Genomic DNA, 20,790 nt, shown 5'->3' with positions numbered 1-20,790 from the left:
GCTTTTTGATTAGGAGAAAACTAGCCTAGCAATTGTAAGGTTGTTAAGAAACATCGTTGGCATTTCCTTTCTTTGCACCAAATGAAAATGAATCTAAGGTAATTAAATTTATTTCATTGAATCTCTTTAAAAAATCTCTGTGGAGATGTATAGCTTAGCTATATTAAAATTAAATCTAGTAATTAATTATATATAAAAAGAGCTGACATCAACTTGCATTTTAAAATTAACTTTAGCTATAGTTTTATATGAAGTGTTTTTGTAAGTAGTGGAGGCATAATTTAAGAGTAGTTTTATTTCTTTATACTACATCATGGTTTTACTGTAATAGCTAATTGAATACATTTAAATTACACCATAAATAAACCCTGTTTTATTGAAAATGTCCCTTTTGTGAAATCAAGTTAAATTGGAATTTGATTTAATAAATATGGGTGATTGTGATTTATTTAAAGATACATAGAGGGATGAGGTGAAGCAAATTATTTAAGTAAATTGTGTTTATTTAGGAGAAAGTGACTGTTACTAATAATATCAATAATACCTTCATTTTCAGCTCAACAGAAATAGATGATATGCTTAGAAAATCTACAAATCTTCTGCTGACCAGAACTTTGAGTAGCTGTTTACTGAACCTTATTAGGAAACCTCATATAGGTTTGACAGAGGTAGGTTAACTGTTCCATTATAGGAAACAATTATTATAAATTAAGTTATTGCTGAAAATCATCTTATAAAACTAGATTTCTATTTTTAATTTGTTAGTAGTAGTGGATTTGTTTTAAAAAAAGCATCAGTATAATTCAAGCAATGTTTGTGAAAAGGATTTACATGGAGAACAGTAGATGTTGAAGATGTTAGAACATGTGTAGATTTATGACGGCCAGATTTGACATGAAAAGTGAGAATACTTATTTTTTTTTAATTTGGGGAATAAATAAAATTTTAAAAAGTACTTCGGAAAGTTATTTTAAATTAATTAGTAGTTAGACTCTTGTTTGTTTTTAAATGATAATATTCATAAGCAATTTGCAGCAGGCTTTGAAATCAGGTAATCAGTTGTATTCTACAATGTGAAAATTATGCAGAAACAGTACAGTTGCTGAAAGTAATAATCCTATCTTTAAAAATCAAATGGCTTTATATTCATGTAAGCTGCATTTAACCAGATATATTTTGTATTTTCTAGCTAGTGCAAATCATCATAAATACAACACACTTGGAGCAAGCTTGTAAATACCTTGAGGATTTTATAACTAACATTACCAATATTTCTCAAGAAACTATTCATACCACAAGACTTTATGGACTTTCTACTTTTAAGGTATGTAAAAATCTGACCAAAAGATTTAATTCAATAAAGCTATAAGTAAGCTTTTTAAAAATTCAGGCAGTTTTATATACATGATTCATTGTATTCCTCACAGTTGAAAATTAGAGGTAATCATTGTCAACAGTGAGCAGGTAAAAAGTCAGTTCCTTTTTGGCATTTTAAACATTAAAATGGAGAACAGTATGTTTTCTACAGCTGTGTTACATTTTGTTCATGTTTTGAACACTTACAATAGTGCTGAATCGATCTTACAATTTCTATTAATGTCTCACAGTTCAGTAATTAATTGTATATGAAATATGTATGTATGTCTTTGTGTTTGGAAATCAAACATTAAGATGAATTAGATAAGTGTAAGGTTTGCCTTATATCCTTTATTGATTCTAATCTGAAGAACAGTAAGTACTACCTTATTACATGTTCTTGAAGTCCTACCTATTTTTTTCTGAATGGAAAGATTTCTGTTTGTATATTGCCATAGGAAATACTGAAAGATTAATTAATGGTTGTTTTAAGCAGAATGGATGATAAATAATTTCATAAATTTGTTTTATAAACTTATTCATTTGAGGTCATACAGACAAGATACTGGCATAATGTCATAATATAAATCTCTGCATTAAATATTTTGTTAAACTAATATAAACCACTTACTGATCCCTTATCTGTAATATGCTTGCTAGTTTAAATTCATAGCCCTTTTTAAGTTTTATATTAAAAAGAATTTTCATGTTCCTACTCTTGCCGTATTATAAATTATCCAGCTTACCTCAAGATTATAGTATAATTATTTACATTTAAAAATTCAATATACTTCTATTTAGAAATGACTAATTTAATATTAACAGTAATCAGACTTTGAAAGTATGAAATCCAGAAAGAAACCTAGGTCGCCAAAATTTCTGCCTGACCCCCAAATGTTATGCTCCTCTGGTGATTGTTGAACTCATGTAGTCATCCTGATACTTGAGGCACAAGTGCAGAAGATATCTGAGTGAGTGGATAGGTAAAGTTAGTTAATAAAACTGAAACAAGCTGGACAAAACAGGCATTCATTTATTCAGATAGTACAGTACAGTAATTAAGGGCATATATTTACATTAGACTGCTCTGTGACTTTGGGCACATTCTTTAATTTTAATGATTTCTGGTTTGTTATCTGTATAATTAGAATAGCAATAGATTACCTTCTTTATATAGTTATTATGAGGATTACAGGGTACACTTAGCACAGAGCCACTTGTTGTATATCATCTATGCTCTGAGCACTCTATTAGGTGCTGGGAATATAGAAATGTATCCCTGCCCTCAAGAAACTCATAGGAGAAAAAACTGTAAAAACATGCTTGTCAGTATGGTGTAATAAGTACCATAATACAGGAAGAAACTGCACAAGTTCTTGGACATTTATTCATCTAAGAGCAAATTGATTATTTGCTTTTATATTAGGTTTTACTTAATTTTTCTTTTTCTTTATTGCTCTCTCTTCTTATGTCCAAATGTTATACACTATCAGGAAGGGATTTACTAAGGACTGGAGTTGTAAGCATGTTGAGCTGCTAAGTTAAATTTAATAAGCTTACTCTGTACTCTGATTAAAACATGAATTGCCTTGACATCTGGTGTATCTAGGGATCTTCAAGCAATTTTTCTGATCAGTTATAATAAGTCAAAGAACCAAAGATACTGAAATATGATGCTCTTATATTAAGGGATCTTTAATTATACTTCTCAAAATCTGCCTGTTGGGAGGGGATATTTAAAAATATTAGTCCTAGCTTACCATTCCAGTGGTCCCTTAAGTTGTAGATATTTAGTTGAAACTACAACTGTCATAGAATATCCCTTGTGTTTTCTTGGAAATCAGGAAATCAAGTTCAGCCTGTATAAATAGTAGAGCATCTGTGTTTTTTGTTGTTTGTTTTTGTTCTCACACAGAACTCAGGAAGCCCTTTCTGTATTAAGATAGGAGAACAAGAGTTGTTTCAAGCTCAGTATATGAAGGTCAAGTATTCTTCACTTGTATTTTTGGTCTGTTTCAACAGGAATTTGTCTTGAACTCTGCTATGAGGATGCAATTCAATACTGAGAATTATTAAATCAAAAAGTGAATTAATGAGGGAGGTTGGGGGAATTTCCTTTCATAGTGAGTAGGCAGTCTGTTGCCTCTTTGATAGAGATGATTAAAGGACAGTCTTGATTACAGACAGTAGCATGAATTGCTTAGTTAACCTATTAGCCTAATTCTTTTTAGTCCAGTGACCCTACCAAACATATTCCTACTTAGTTGCTTAATGATTATGGCACTTATCAGTCCTTTTACTCCCGCCTCCATTTATTTCCTTTCCAAAAAGCACATATGTATACACAGAGCATTTGATTTTATATCATATCTGTTTGCTTTATGAAATATTATGTAGACTATTCTGGAAGCTTGCCTTTCATTTCCCTAAATCTGTGAGACAAAAGTGGTAGAGTTAGTAGTTCCTGCCCTCAAGCAGTACCTCGGCTTTTTGAAATTAACCTGGACCCACACTGAGATCTACTTGAAGCTAACAGAAGACTTCTAACTGAAAAGATTTGCATCAGAATTTGGGGGGGAAATGGGAATACCATTACCTTTTAAATCTGTCTGGTAGAAAAATGGCCAAGCTTTGACTCAGAGCTCTTTAACTTTGTTCTGTGGAGCTTTTCCAATCTGCCAGTATCAAGTGTCCTTTCCTTTTAAGTCCTGGCAGTGTTTGCAGCTGTAAGCATCCAGAAGGAACATGCCTCTGATTATTTTTCCAAGTTACCTTTTTAAAATCTGTTGATGACTGTAGCAAAGTTACTTTTAGGATTATGATTAAAGTGATAGTAGTAAACTGACTCTTCCTATGGGGCAAGTTACATGTACATAGACTTTTAAAAACCTTTATTAAAGTATAATATACCTATATAAACATGCATAATTTTAAAGTGCACAAATTTTAAATATATACAGCTCACTTAATTATTAGAAAGTGAACACAGACTTCTGCTTCCCAGTGTGGCATGTAAAGAACTTAGAAGTTGTCACTGTGGCCTGACAAGTAAAAAGCTGGGAAAACTGAAAAATCAACCTTTCTTTGATTTGTCAGAGAAGTGAAATCATGGGGTAAATTGCTGCCCCCAGAATTAGGGAAACAGACAGGCAAACACAGAGAATCACAACTTAATGGAGCAGAAACCTCTGTAGGAACCACTATTAGAGTAGGGAAACCTGAACTGTAATTGACAAGTTGCTGGAGGCTTAGTGTGGACAAGTTTGAGAGTTAAAACTCCAGGGGGACCCAATCTCAGAGGGTCTCCACATTATTGTGAGTTTTACCTCCTGGAGTTCTGTCAGGTTCTCACGGTGAAGACTGGAGAAGAATTCTCTAGTGCTTCCATCAGGGGGAAGGGAAAAGGAACCATTTTGAACTATGTAAGAGTGTTCTGTTCTTTAGGCATTCTATTCTCAGCAAGATCTAACCTCAAAAGAAGCTATTAACCAGTGCCTAAATTAAGCTACTGAGGGTTTATCAAAACCTAACCAAACTGGGAGAGGGGAAATAAACAACTCTAGCTGGCTCTAGCCATCCTGTCCCTCTAAGGGGTGGAAATGAGAAGCATGTGTGAGTTCACAGCTGAGGGACAAAAGACTTAAAGACAGACCTAATCATAGGACTACAGAACACTTCCCCTCCCCCTACACCTTACCACCACTTTACTAAAGGCCAATTTACTGTAGTTACTTGCACCCTGTTCATCATGTGTAGCTGTCAAGAAAAAAATTATAAGGTAGACTAAAAAAACAAAAAGCAAAAAGCACAGTTTGAAGAGATAAAACATTGAACTATATTCAGATACATCAGAGATACTGGAATTTTCAAACCAGGAATTTTTTTTAAAACTATGATTATAATTCTAACACTTTAATGGATAAAGTAGAGAACATTCAAGAATGGATGAGTAATGTAAGCAGAGAGAAAAATCCAAGAGTCAAAAACACCTTTCCTAGAGTAACAAAGATAAAAATTTCATCTGACTTCTCTTCATAAACTATGCAAACAAGAATAGAATGGAGTGAAATATTCAGTGTTTGAGAGAAAAATACCTACCAGCCTAGAATTTTATATCCTGTGAAATTATCCCAAACAGTGAAGGAGAAAAACAGAAATGGAGAAAATGTATTGCCAGCAGACCTGTCTTGCAAGAAAAAAGAGCCTCTTTAGAGATAAAATGATAGAGGTCAGAAACTTAGACCTACATGAAGAAAGGAAGAGTGTTAGAGAAAATGTAATATGAAAACTTTTATTTTTCTTGTTCTTAATTGATAACTGTTCAAAATAATAATAGCAAAATGTATTAAATTATGTATACTTAATATATATTTACGTATTGCAGAAGTGAATGACAGCAATGCAGCAAGGGTCCAGAGAGAGGAATTAGGATAATTTTGTTGTTATAAGTACTTGTACTACCCATGAAATGGTATAGTGTTATTTGAAAGTGGACTTGGAATAATTGTAGATGTACATTGAAAACTGTAGTACATCTACTAATAAAGGTAAAAAAGAAAAAAGGTATAAATAATATGCTAAGAAAGAAAAGAAAATGGAATCACAAATGCTCAGTACAAAAGGCAGAAAAAGAATGGAATACAAAAGTAGAAACAAAGAACAAGTGCAATGAATAGAAAACAGTAAAAATATGGTGAATATTAATCATGTTGTATCAATAATCACTTAAAAAATTTTTTATTAAGGCATTATTGATATACACTCTTATGAACGTTTCACATGAAAAAACAATGTGGTTACTACATTTACCCTTATTATCGAGTCACCACCCATACCCCAATGCAGTCACTGTCTATCAGTGCAGCAAGATGCCACAGATCCACTATGTGCCTTCTCTGTGCTGCACTGTTCTCCCCATGATCCCCCACACCATGTGTACTAAACATAACATAATACCCCTCAATCCTCTTCTGCCTCCCTCCCCACCCGCCCTCCCACACCTCTCCCCTTTGGTAACTGCTAGTTCCTTCTTGGAGTCTCTAAGTCTGCTGCTATTTTGTTCCTTCAGTTTTGCTTCATTGTTATACTCCACAAATGAGGGAAATCATTTGCACTTGTCTTTCTCTGCCTGGCATATTTCACTAAGCATAATGTGCTCCAGCCCCATCCATGTTGTTGCAAATGGTAGGATCAATAATCACTTTAAACATCAGTGGTCTAAAAACACCAGTTGGAAGACAGAGCTTGTCAGAGTGACTCAATAAAGCAAGACCCAACTATATTTTGTTTACAAAATGCACTTGAAGCTTTTCTACTAAGGCAAGGATGTCCCCTCTCATCACTCTTTTTCAATATCATACTGACGGTCCTAGTTACTGCAATGGGGAAAAAAAAAGAAACAAAAGATACCAATTGAGAAGGGAGAAATAAAACCATCTTTGTTTGACATCAAGATGACATGATTGTCTATGTAGAAAGTCCAAAAGGGAAAAAAAAATCCTGGAACCAGTTAGCAACTATAGCAAGGTTTCAAGATACAAGGTTAATGTACAAAAGTCAACAGCTTTCCTATTGCTTACAAACTCAATATTATCAAGATACCATTTCTTCCCAACTTAATCTTTATATTAAGGGCATTTCTCTTCAAAATCTTAGCAAGTTATTCTGTGGATATACTCAAACTGATTCTAAAGTTTATATGGAGAGGCAAAAGCCCCAGAATAGCCAACACAGTGTTGAGGGACAAGAACAAACTGGAGAATTGACACCACCCATATTTAAAATTACTATAAAGACAGTGTTGTATTGACCAAAGAATAGACACAGATTACGGAACCGAATAGAGAGCCCAGAATTAGACCCACATAAATATATTCAACTGGTCTTTGACGAAGAAGCAAAGGCAATACAATGAAGCAAAGTTAGTCTTCTCAACAAAGGGTGCTAGAACAACTGGATGTTCACAGCAAAGAAATGAATCTAGATACATGCCTTACACCATTCACAAAAATTAACTCAAAATGGATCATAGACCTAAGTATAAAATGCAAAATTGTAAAACTCCCAGAAGTTAACACTGGAGAAAATCTAGATGACCTTGGGTGGCAATGACCTTTTAGATACAGCACCAAAGGTGTGATCCATGAAAGAAATAATTGATTGAACTTTATTAAAATTAAAACTTATATTCTGCAAAAGACATCTTCAAGATAATGAGAAGACAAGCCACAGACTGGGAGAAAATATTTGTAAAAGACGTATCAGGTGAAGGACTGTTATTCAAAATATGCATGAAAGAACTCTTAAAATCCAACCATAAGAAAATGACCAACTCAATTAAAAAATGGCAAAAGACCTGAACAGATACTTCACCAAAAAAGATATATAAATGGCAAGTATGCATATGAAAAGATGCTCTACATCATATATTATTAGGGAAATGCAAACTAAAACAATGAGATACTAGTGCATACCTATTATAATGGCCAAAATCCAAAACACTCACACCGTCAGATGTTGGTGAGAATGTGGAGCAACAGAATCTAGTGGGGATGCAAAATGGTACAGCCACTTTGGAAGACAGATTAACTAAGCATACTCTTACCATGCAATCCACCAATTACATTCCTTTTATACCTAGTGAACCGTAAACTTATGTCCACACAAAAACCAGCACACGGGTGATTATAGCAGCTTTATTCCTAATTGCCAAAACTTGGAAGCAACCAAGATGTCCTTCAGTAAGTGAATAGATGAATAAATTGTGGTATATCCAGGCAATGGAATATTATTCACTAAAAAGCAATCAAAAGCTATCAAGCTGTGAAAAGACATGGAGGAACTTTAAGTGCCATATTACTAAGTAAAAGAATCCAATCTGAGAAGGCTACATATTGTACGATTCCAACTATATGATATCCTGGAAAAGGCAAAACTATATAGTTACTAAAAATTCAGTGGTTGCCATAGGTAGCAGGGAAGGGAAAGATGAATAGATAGAGCACAGAGGATTTTTAGGGCAGTGAAACTACTCTGTATGATACTGTAATGGTGGATGCGTGTCATTACACTTTTGTCCAAACCCATTGAATGTGCAGCACCAAGAGTGAACTGTAGTGCAAACTATGGACTGTGGATGATAATGGTGTGTCAATGTAGGTTCATTGAGTGTAACAAATGTACCACTCTGGTGCGGCACCTTGATAGTGGGGGAAGACCATGTGAATGTGGGGACAGGAAGTATATGGGATATCTCCATACCTTTCCCTTAGTTTGCTGTGAATCTAAAACTGCTCTAAAAAATAAATTCTATTTAAGTTGAAAAAAAAAGATAACTCACCAATGTAGTTACAAGGTCAAGAAATAAACATTAGTAGTATTGTAGAAGTTTCCTCCTCCCTCCTCCCAGTCATTATCTCTTCTTCTCTCAGCACTGATTTTAACAGTACTGATTATTTTTTTGTCTGTTTTTGAGCTCTGTTTATATGGAATCATTCAGAGTGCATCTTTTTGTGTGTCTTACTTCAGTCGGTGTGATTTGGAATATTTAATTTGTGTTGTTGCTTATAGCTGTAATTTGTTTATTTTCTATTCAGTGTAGTATTCCATTATGGAATTTACTACAGCTTACTTATTGGTGTGTGAATTGCAGTATCACTTTTGGCTACTCAGAGACTCTTTTGGCTTCCTTCCTAGTTACTGACTGTATAAGTGACATCTGAATAACTGAAGTGTTAGTGTATAAGTAAAGTAAAATTTATATATTTTTTTGTAGTAAAGATAGAAATTCATAAACTGGTAGAATCACACATTTAAAACTAGTAAGGAATTAGGAATCTTTAAATTTCTCATTTAAATTAGAATTGTTATTTTACATATATAAAATTGATGTATTATTACTTTGCAAGAACACTTGTAATATTAATTCTTCACTGATTAATTGTATTTCCACTTCTGATTACGTACACGCTTTGTATATTTCCTTTTATGATATCAGTGGAGTGTTCCTTTGTACAGTTTCTTGTTTGTGCAAATTGTCATTTTTTAAAGGCAATACATGTAACATTTATTTCTTTTGTCATCTGCTGCCACCATCTTCTCCTTTTGACATCTTCCCCCATCAGAGCAGGCTGCATAAGGCAGATTTATGCTAGCAGCTGATTTAATGCAGTTGCATGACAAAATCCTTAGAGGCAGATCAGAAAAAAAGCAAAAAGCAAAAGCTTAAATATTACTAAATAGAATACATAATTAGGTTATTTATACAGAGAAGTAAATAATTGGGATGCTACTTTGTCACAAACATAAAAGGTAACAGAAAAAAAAGCATTTTTTCAGTTCTATAAGCAAAGGAGGGAGATCAACAAGATTTATAGATTACCACAACCCCATTGATACATAAAAGTGCTCAGCTTTGTGTTTTTCTGTAATTTATCATCAGTAATAAGTTAATTATGACAAGTGCCTCTTATTAAGGTTGTAGAAAGCAGAAATAGGGAAGGAAATGTTTGAGGAGTACTTAAGCTATTTATATCAGATAATTTGCAAACTGATGACAAATGACCTAGATTACCTAAGCAGTGGTAGATACTGATACAAAGCCCTGAAGCCATTCTTTAGCATTTTTGAGGTTCTAAAGCCTCTGAAAATTGGAAAGGCAAAAAATGTATCGCCCATCTTTTTTTTTTTTTTTTAATTATTTTTTATTGAAGGGTAGTTGACACACAGTATTACATTAGTTTCAGGTGTACAACACAGTGATTCAACATTTATATACATGATAATTCTAGGTACCAGCTATCACCATACAAAGTTGTTACAATATTTTGACTATATTCCTTATGCTATACATTACATCCCGGTTACTTATTTATTTTACAATTGGAAGTGTGTACTTTTTTTTTTCTTTGAGAGGGAATCTCTCCTATTTATTGATCAAATGGTTGTTAACAACAATAAAATTCTGTATAGGGGAGTCAATGCTCAATGCACAATCATTAATCCACCCCAAACCTAATTTTCGTCAGTCTCCAATCTTCTAAAGCATAGCGAACAAGTTCTTACATGGAGAACAAATTCTTACATAGTGAATAAGTTACATGGTGAACAGTACAAGGGCAGTCATCACAGAAACTTTTGGTTTTGCTCATGCATTATGACACAGTTCATTTTTTTTTTTGAGAGGGCATCTCTCATATTTATTGATCAAATGGTTGTTAACAACAATAAAATTCAGTATAGGGGGGTCAATGCTCAATGTACAATCATTAATCCATCTCAAGCCTAATTCTCGTCAGTCTCCAATCTTCTGAAGCATAACGAACATGTTCTTACATGGTGAACGAATTCTTACATAGTGAGTAACTTCTTACATGGTGAACAGTACAAGGGCAGTCATCACAGAAACTTTCGGTTTTGATCACGCATTATGAACTATAAACAATCAGGTCAAATATGAATATTCGTTTGATTTTTATACTTGATTTATATGTTGATCCCACATTTCTCCCTTTATTATTATTATTATTTTTATTTCTAATAAAATGCTGAAGTGGTAGGTAGATGCAAGATAAAGGTAGAAAACATAGTTTAGTGCTGTAAGAGGGCAAATGTAGATGATCAGGTGTGTGCCTATGGACTAAGTATTAATCCAAGCTAGACAAGGGCAGCAAAACATCCACGGATGCAGAAGATTTCTCTCAAAGCAGGGGGGATGAGGTTCTGAGCCTCACCTCTGTTGATCCCCAATTTCTCACCTGATGGCCCCCCTGCGACTGTGCCTGTCTTAAGTTGTTCCTCCCTTGAGGAATCTTACCCGTCTCTGGCTAACCAGTCATCTTCCGGGGCCATACAGGGAAATGTAAAGTTGGTAAGTGAGAGAGAAGCCATATTGTTTGAAAAGGTTAGCTTTTTACTTCTTTGCAGATTTATGCCCTGTGGCTTCTGTGCTCAGCACTTGTCTCGAGGTATCTTTACCACCTGGAGGAATTATGATACTTGGTAAATTCGATATGAGGCACGAATTCTATTTAAGGGTTGTAATTAGGAAGGAAGAAGAAAAGCTATAGAGGTAGCATATGGAAGAAAACATGGGAGGATTGATTATTTCTTTGACATATCTTCTTATAGAGTACCTTAAGTATGTATAGGTTTTAAACTACTAACTAATTTGCACACACATATTAACATAATAGGAATATGGTGACATAAACAAAGCAAATCTATAATTACCATCCATCTCCAGTGAAACCAAGAAAACCATTTAGGCACCCTAGGCATTTGTGAAAATTTGTCTATGATATGATGGATATTGTCCAACTGTACTTGAACAGTCTGAGAGAAATCAGACAAATTAAAGCAGCCCATTTCTGGGATCTGTTCACATCCCATATATTCTTTTAACCATAGATAGTCTATAGTCATAAGATTTTGGAGTGCTACAACTTGCACCCCTCCCAACTCCTGGTTGAGTTCCAACAGTACAGATCCGGTCAAATTCGTTGTCTCACTGTATGCACATGCCAGCCTAGACATCTCCCTCCTCATTCCAATGGCAAGTCCAGGAAACGGTGGGGTGGATGCAGCCACAACCGCAGCATCGCCCAGATCCCTGTGGAGGCTTTTTGATGATCATCCCCCTGGCACAAGTCCTCCAGAGAGTGCTGATGCTGGAAGCTCCTCCTCATATCGTATCTTAGTTCATTTTCTCGGTATCCAAGCTAGGCCTTGATCTGCATAGAAACAAACAGACCCTTTGCCCACACTTTGACATGCCCGCTATACCACTGTGTAGAACTCATTGGAGGTCAGCACACAGGAACTGCTTTTTTTTTTTTTTTTCGTTTATTAAGAGAAAGGAATATTATCAGAAAAGAGTACCTCCATAGCTGATCATCTGACACTCTTTAAGTGATCAACATTAAGGATATTTAAAGCATGCGTTGATCTTTGATTTACCAATAGTTTTATCCTATCAAGGAGTAATCCCCCTTTTCTTTCTTTCTCTCTTTTTTTTTTAATCTTTAATCTACATTTACATGAAGAATACTATGTTTACTATGCTCTCCCCTATATCAGGTCCCCCCTAACAACCACATTATGATTACTGTCCATCAGCTTAGCAAAATGTTGTAGAATCACTACTTGTCCTCTCTGTGTTGTGCAGCCCACCCTCCCCTTTCTCCCTCCCCCCCCATGCATGCTAATCTTAATACCCCCCTTCTTCTTCCCCCCCTTATCCCTCCCTGCCCACCCATTCTCCTAGTTCCTTTCCGTTTGGTACCTGTTAGTCCATTTTTGGGTTCTGTAATTCCGCTGCTGTTTTGTTCCTTCAGTTTTTCCTTTGTTCTTATACTCCTCAAATGAGTGAAATCATTTGGTATTTCTCTTTCTCCGCTTGGCTTATTTCACTGAGCATAATACTCTCCAGCTCCATCCATGTTGCTGCAAATGGTTGGATTTTTCCACTTCTTATGGCTGAGTAGTATTCCATTGTGTATATGTACCACATCTTCTTTATCCATTCATCTACCGATGGACATTTAGGTTGCTTCCAATTCTTGGCTATTGTAAATAGTGCTGCGATAAACATAGGGGTGCATCTGTCTTTCTCAAACTTGATTGCTGCGTTCTTAGGGTAAATTCCTAGGAGTGGAATTCCTGGGTCAAATGGTAAGTCTGTTTTGAGCATTTTGATGAACCTCCATACTGCTTTCCACAATGGTTGAACTAATTTACATTCCCACCAGCAGTGTAGGAGGGTTCCCCTTTCTCTACAGCCTCGCCAACATTTGTTGTTGTTTGTCTTTTGGATGGCAGCTATCCTTACTGGTGTGAGGTGATACCTCATTGTAGTTTTAGTTTGCATTTCTCTGATAATTAGCGATGTGGAGCATCTTTTCATATGTCTCTTGGCCATCTGTATTTCTTTTTTAGAGAACTGTCTGTTCAGTTCCTCTGCCCATTTTTTAATTGGGTTATTTGTTTTGTTTGTTGAGGCGTGTGAGCTCTTTATATATTCTGGACGTCAAGCCTTTATCGGATCTGTCATTTTCAAATATATTCTCCCATACTGTAGGGTTTCTTTTTGTTCTATTGATGGTGTCTTTCACTGTACAGAAGCTTTTCAGCTTAATGTAGTCCCACTTGCTCATTTTTGCTGTTGTTTTCCTTGATCAGGAAGATATGTTCAAGAAGAGGTCACTCATGTTTATGTCTAAGAGGTTTTTGCCTATGTTTTTTTCCAAGAGTTTAATGGTTTCATGACTTACATTCTGGTCTTTGTCCATTTTCAGTTTACTTTTGAATATGGGGTTAGGCAATTGTCCAGTTTCATTCTCTTACATGTAGCTGTCCAGTTTTGCCAGCACCATCTGTTGAAGAGACTGTCATTTCGCCATTGTATGTCCATGGCTCCTTTATCAAATATTAATTGACCATATATGTTTGGGTTAATTTCTGGAGTCACTAATCTTTTCCACTGGTCTGTGGCTCTGTTCTTGTGCCAGTACCAGATTGTCTTGATTACTATGGCTTTGTAGTAGAGCTTGAAGTTGGGGAGTGAGATCCCCCCTACTTTATTCTTCTTTTTTCAGGATTGCTTTGGCTATTCGGGGTCTTTGGTGTTTCCATATGAATTTTTGAATTATTTGTTCGAATTCATTGAAGAATGTTGCTGGTAATTTGATAGGGATTACATCAAATCTGTATATTGCTTTGGGCAGGATGGCCATTTTGACGATATTAATTCTTCCTAGCCATGAGCATGGGATGAGTTTCCATTTATTAGTGTCACCTTTAATTTCTCTTAAGAGTGACTTGTAGTTTTCAGAGTATAAGTCTTTCACTTCTTTGGTTAGGTTTATTCCTAGGTATTTTATTCTTTTTGATGCAATGGTGAATGGAATTGTTTTCCTGATTTCTCTTTCTATTGATTCATTGTTAGTGTATAGGAAAGCTACAGATTTCTGTGTGTTAATTTTGTATCCTGCAACTTTGCTGTATTCCGATATCAGTTCTAGTAGTTTTGGAGTGGAGTCTTTAGGGTTTTTTATGTACAGTATCATATCATCTGCAAATAGTGACAGTTTAACTTCTTCTTTACCAATCTGGATTCCTTGTATTTCTTTGTTTTGTCTGATTGCTGTGGCTAGTACCTCCAGTACTATGTTAAATAACAGTGGGGAGAGTGGGCATCCCTGTCTTGTTCCTGATCTCAGAGGAAATGCTTCTAGCTTCTCGCAGTTCAGTATAATGCTGGCTGTGGGTTTATCATATATGGCCTTTATTATGTTGAGGTACATGCCCTCTATTCCCATTTTGCTGAGAGTTTTTATCATGAATGGATGTTGAATTTTGTCAAATGCTTTTTCAGCATCTATGGAGATGATCATGTGGTTTTTTTTTTTTTCTTTTTGTTGATGTGGTGGATGATGTTGATGGATTTTCGAATGTTGTACCATCCTTGCATCCCTGGGATGAACCCCACTTGGTCATGGTGTATGATCCTTTTCATATACTGTTGAATTCTGTTTGCTAATATTTTATTGAGTATTTTTGCATCTACATTCATCAGGGATATTGGTCTGTAATTTTCTTTTTTGGTGGGGTCTTTGCCTGGTTTTGGTATTAGGGTGATGTTGGCTTCATAGAATGAGTTTGGGAGTATTCCCTCTTCTTCTATTTTTTGGAACACTTTAAGGAGAATGGGTATTATGTCTTCTCTGTGTGTCTGATATAATTCCGAGGTAAATCCGTCCGGCCCCGGGGTTTTGTTCTCTGGTAGTTTTTTGATTACCGTTTCAATTTCTTTGCTCGTAATTGGTTTGTTCAACTTTTGTGTTTCTTCCTTGGTCAGTCTTGGGAGGTTGTATTTTTCTAGGATGTTGTCCATTTCTTCTAGGTTTTCCAGCTTGTTGGCATATAGGTTTTCATAGTAGTCTTTAATAATTCTTTGTATTTCTCTGGAGTCTTTTGTGATTATTTCATTCTCATTTCTGATTCTGTTGATTTGTGTTGATTCTCTTTTTGTGTTAATAAGTTTGGCTAGAGGCTTATCTATTTTGTTTATTTTCTCAAAGAACCAGCTCTTGGTTTCGTTGATTTTTGCTATTGTTTTATTCTTCTCAATTTTGTTTATTTCTTCTCTGATCTTTATTATGTCCCTCCTTCTGCTGACTTTAGGCCTCATTTGTTCTTCTTTTTCCAGTTTCGATATTTGTGATGTTAGACTATTCATTTGGGATTGTTCTTCCTTCTTCAAGTGTCCTGGATTGCTATATACTTTCCTCTTAAGACTGCTTTCGCTGCGTCCCACAGAAGTTGGGGCTTAGTGTTGTTGTTGTCATTTGTTTCTATATATTCCTTGATCTCTATTTTGATTTCTTCATTGATCCATTGATTATTTAGTAGCATGTTGTTAAGCCTCCATGTGTTTGTGAGCCTTTTTGTTTTCTTTGTAGAATTTATTTCTACTTTTATACCTTTGTGGTCTGAAAATTTGGTTGGTAGAATTTCAGTATTTTGGAATTTACTGAGGCTATTTTTGTGAGCTAGTATGTGGTCTATTCTGGAGAATGTTCCATGTGCACTTGAGAAGAATGTATATCCTGTTGCTTTTGGATGTAGAGTTCTATAGATGTCTATTAGGTCCATCTGTTCTAGTGTGTTGTTCAGTGCCTGTGTGTCCTTACTTATTTTCTGCCCGGTGGATCTATCCTTTGGGGTGAGTGGTGTGTTGAAGTCTCCTTCAATGAATGCATTGCAGTCTATTTCCCTCTTTAATTCTGTTAGTATTTGCTTCACATATGCTGGTGCTCCTGTATTGGGTGCATATATATTTAGAATGGTTATATCCTCTTGTTGGACTGAGCCCTTTATCATTATGTAATATCCTTCTTTATCTCTTGTTACTTTCTTTGTTTTGAAGTCTATTTTGTCTGATATTAGCACTGCAACCCCTACTTTCTTCTCACTGTTGTTTGCCTGAAATACGTTTTTCCATCCCTTGGCTTTTAGTCTATGCTTGTCTTTGGGTTTAAGGTGAGTTTCTTGTAAGCAGCATATAGATGGGTCTTGCTTTTTTATCCATTCTATTACTCTGTGTCTTTTGAGTGGTGCATTAAGTCCATTTACATTTAGGGTGACTATTGAGAGATATGTACTTATTGCCATTGCAGGCTTTAGATTCATGGTTACCAAAGGTTCAAGGTTAGCTTCTTTAGTATCTTACTGCCTAACTTAGCTCGCTTATTGAGCTGTTATATACACTGTCTGAAGATTCTTTTCTTCTCTCCCTTCTTATTCTACCTCCTCCATTCTTCATATGTTGTGTGTTTTGTTCTGTGCTCTTTTTAGGGGTGCTGCCATCTAGAGCAGTCCCTGTAGGATGCCCTGTAGAGGTGGTTTGTGGGAAGCAAATTCCGTCAGCTTTTGCTTGTCTGGGAATTGTTTAATCCCGCCATCATATTTAAATGATAATTGTGCTGGATACAGTATCCTTGGTTCAAGGCCCTTCTGTTTCATTCCATTAAGTATATCATGCCATTCTCTTCTGGCCTGTAGGGTTTCTGTCGAGAAGTCTGATGTTTGCCTGATGGGTTTTCCTTTATAGGTGACCTTTTTCTCTCTAGCTGCCTTTAAAACTCTTTCTTTGTCCTTGATCCTTGCCATTTTAATTACTATATGTCTTGGTGTTTTCCTCCTTGGATCCTTTCTGTTGGGGGTTCTGTGTACTTCCATGGTCTGTTCGATTATTTCCTCCCCCAGTTTGGGGAAGTTTTCAGCAATTATTTCTTCAAAGAGAGTTTCTATCCCGTTTCCTCGTTCTTCTTCTTCTGGTACCCCTATAATACGAATATTATTCCTTTTGGTTTGGTCACATAGTTCTCTTAGTGTTGTTTCATTCCTGGAGATCCTTTTATCTCTCTCTATGTCAGCTTCTATACGTTCCTGTTCTCTGGCTTTTATTCCTTCAGTGGCCTCTTGCATCTTATCCATTCTGCTTATAAATCCTTCCAGGGATTGTTTCACTTCTGTGATCTCCTTCCTGACATCTGTGATCTCCTTCCAGACTTCATCCCATTGCTCTTGCATTTTTCTCTGCATCTCATCCCATTGCTCTTGCATTTTTCTGTGCATCTCTGTCAGCATGTTCATGATTTTTATTTTGAATTCTTTTTCAGGAGGACTAGTTAGGTCTGTCTCCTTCTCAGGTGTTGTCTCTGTGATCTTTGTCTGCCTGTAGTTTTGCCTTTTCATGGTGATAGAGATAGTTTGCGGAGCTGGTACGAGTGACCGCTGGAAGAGCTTCCCTTCTTGTTGGTTTGTGGCCTTCCTTTCCTGGGAGAATAGTGACCTCTAGTGGCTTATGCTTGTCAGGTGTGCGCAGACAGGGCTTCTGCTACCTGCCGGTTTGCTATGGAGTTTATCTCCGCTGTTGCTGTGGGCGTGGCCTGGCTGGGGCTGCTCCTCCAAAGTGGTGGATCCCCGTTGGAGGGGGAGTGGCCGGGATGCTATTTATCTCCATAAGGAGCCTCTGTGCTCCCTGTTGCCCAGGGGTTAGAGTGCCAAGAGATCCCCAGATTCCCTGCCTCTGGTCTAAGTGTCCTGTCCTGCCCCTTTAAGACTTCCAAAAAGCACTCTCTAAACCAAACAACAACAGCAACAGTGAGAGAGGGAACAGAAAAAAAAAAAGAAAAAACACACGATTTCTTTTTTCCTCAGGCGCCGGTCCCAGTCACCCGCTCACTGGTCCTGCTGCCCTGCCTCCCTAGCACCGGGGTCCCTGTCCCTTCAAGGCTTCCAAAAAGCACCCACCCACCAGTCCTGCAGGGAAAAACGCGTGATATTCTTTGTCCTCAGGCGCCGGTCCCAGGCACCCGCTCACCGGTCCTGCTGCTCTGCCTCCCTAGCACCGGGGTCCCTGTCCCTTTAAGGCTTCCAAAAAGCACTTGCCAAAAAGAGAAAAAAAAAGGGGAAAAACGCACGATTTCCTCTGTCCTCAGGCGCCGGTCTCAGGCACCCGCCCTCCGGTCCCGCAGGGAAAAACACGGGATATTGTTTGTCCTCAGGCGCCGGTCCCAGGCACCCGCTCGCTGGTCCCGCCGCCCTGCCTCCCTGTCACCGGGGTCCCTGTCCCTTTAAGGCTTCCAAAAAGCACTCATCAAAAAGAGAAAAAAAGGGAGAAAACGCGCGATTTCCTCCATCCTCAGGCGGTGGTCTCAGGCACCTGCCCACCGGTCCCATAGGGAAAAACGCGCCATATTCTTTGTCCTCAGGTGCCGGTCCCAGTCACCCGCTCACCGGTCCCGCCGCCCTGCCTCCCTAGCAACGGGGTCCCTGTCCCTTTAAGGCTTCCAAAAAGCACTTGTCAAAAAAAAAAAAACCGCTCCGGTTTCTTTCCACCCGCCGGGAGCTGGGGGGAGGGGCGCTCGTGTCCCGCTGGGCTGGGGCTTGTATCTTACCCCCTTCGCAAGGCGCTGTGTTCTTGTAGGTGTGGATGTGGTCTGGATGTTGTCCTGTGTCCTCTGGTCTCTATTTGAGGAAGCGTTTTCTTTGTTATGTTTTCATAGCTCTATGTGTTTTTGGGAGGAGATTTCCACTGCTCTACTCACGCCGCCATCCTGGCTCCGCCCCCCTCGCCCATCTTTTAAAAAGGAAAAGGAGAGAATTTAGGTATTTTGAGAATTAGAAAATTATTCCGTTCATATTAACCTACTTTATATTAAGAATCCTAGATAATCCAGAAGCTGAATTTTGAATTATTCTAGACTGATTGTAGCTCGGAACCTATAGTGCCCTTTCCTGTGTATTGCTAGAAGTGGAGTGGCTAAGCAGGTGGCTCCATAAGAAATTCAGGTTTTTCTAGGACAGGTTACTTTGATAAGGAACAAGAATTGAATACTTTGTCCTGTCTAAAGTAAGGCTTTGATTGTATCCCAAAAGACATTCTTGTGAACAAAGCATTGCTTTCAAGTTTTCATCTAAACTGATAGCTTTGGCCTGGGAAGATATATTAAATGGTGTGTTTTGGTCAAAAATATTTTTCTGTTGTACTGTGCTAGTTGCTGAAGAGATGTGCAATGGTTCTCAATCACAAGGATTTTTTTTAATCTAAAAGGGCAGATAGCTACAGACAAATAATTACAATATATAATAAGTAGATAAATTTGGTCCTGTAGACATGTTTGATTTGGTTTTGTAGCATTTTGAATTTGAATGCCTTTAGATGAGATTTATGCTCTATAGTCTCCTGCCTGCCACAGTCACCTTGATAGTCATTCAGTTTACCTGCCTAGACCCTGACATTATTTGGGTATTTGCATCAGTTTTGAGCTTGGGTAGATAGGATTGCAATCAGCAGAGATAAGGGAAGGGAGAAACTGGTATAAACCCATCTACAGAAGCTAGAAAGCCCGAGATCAGAAAGTTCAGAGATCCTGAACTTAAAATACAGTGACCCAAAAGGAGGAGTGTAAATCATGTTTAGTCATTTTGTGTTAATCATGCATATTTTATTTAAAAATTGTGTTGGATTTCGTGTGTTTTGAATGTCTGTTCTAGGGAAAAATAAAATTCCTTCTAGAAGCAGTTGGTGTCGGTTCCTTAAATTTCTGTCTTCAAGCTTCTTTCTGGTTCATCTGGGCTGTGGCTTTCTCTGTGGCACTCAGCTTGCATTATCTAACTCTAGGTACCCTAAGAAGTGCTTTGGATTTGCTCTGTGGAAAATTTTTTGATATGATTAACTATACCCTATCATATTAACCTGTATCTCTAATAGAATGTTTAGTATACTATTTTTGTTTTGCTGACTTTAGAACTGTAAGATCACACATTTCTGACTTATACTCCATGTTGACTATGTTCTTTTATGAAGAAAAATATTTTAAAGAGATTTCTAGAAGTTTATGAAAACTGTAAGTATTGTAATATAATCTTTTGGCTTTTTACATTTGACTTAATATTTCAAGTGGAGCAGATATTGAGCTTTGTTTAATCCAGAGTGTTATTGATCAAGTGGTAGTATGTGAACTGCAATGTATAAGGTATAATACATATCCTAAAACCATCAACCTACCATAATACTGTAGTACGATGAAAAAAACCTGGTGAAAAGTAACCATTTCACTAAATTAATGTGAAGAATAAGCGAGAAAATCATTTTTTATTTCAATTTTAGGAACCAAATATAAGAATAAAAGAACTTCCTTTGATTTTCAACTGATGCCTAAATAATCTAAATAAAAAATGATAATTTCTTAAATTGGTTCTTTCTGCCTATAATTTTTTATGGTGCTACCATATTTCTTGCCTTCTTTCCTGGAAAATCTTGAGTTTTTTTAGGTGTATTTCTTTTTAACTGCTCCTGTCACTTCCCTTCCCCTGTCATAAATAATTCCTAGGGTTCTCTATGTTTAGTCTTATGTATTTTTCTAC

General features: G+C 36.7%; 1 protein-coding gene across 6 annotated transcripts in view; it reads left to right on the top strand.

Annotated features, from left to right (window-relative positions):
* EXOC6 (exocyst complex component 6) overlaps window positions 1–20,790 on the top strand; it is a 278,392-nt gene that overhangs the window by 180,318 nt on the left and 77,284 nt on the right. For all 6 annotated transcript variants that reach the window (XM_073240691.1, XM_073240690.1, XM_037015771.2 and 3 more), the window contains 2 exons: window positions 557–668; window positions 1,190–1,324. In XM_073240691.1, coding sequence (XP_073096792.1) covers window positions 557–668; window positions 1,190–1,324 — 247 coding nt within the window. The remainder of the gene's footprint in view (window positions 1–556; window positions 669–1,189; window positions 1,325–20,790) is intronic.

Source organism: Manis javanica, chromosome 7 (genome assembly GCF_040802235.1).
Source record: "Manis javanica isolate MJ-LG chromosome 7, MJ_LKY, whole genome shotgun sequence".
NCBI classification, from domain to species: domain Eukaryota; kingdom Metazoa; phylum Chordata; class Mammalia; order Pholidota; family Manidae; genus Manis; species Manis javanica.
This window is presented reverse-complemented; position numbering and strand designations above follow the sequence as displayed.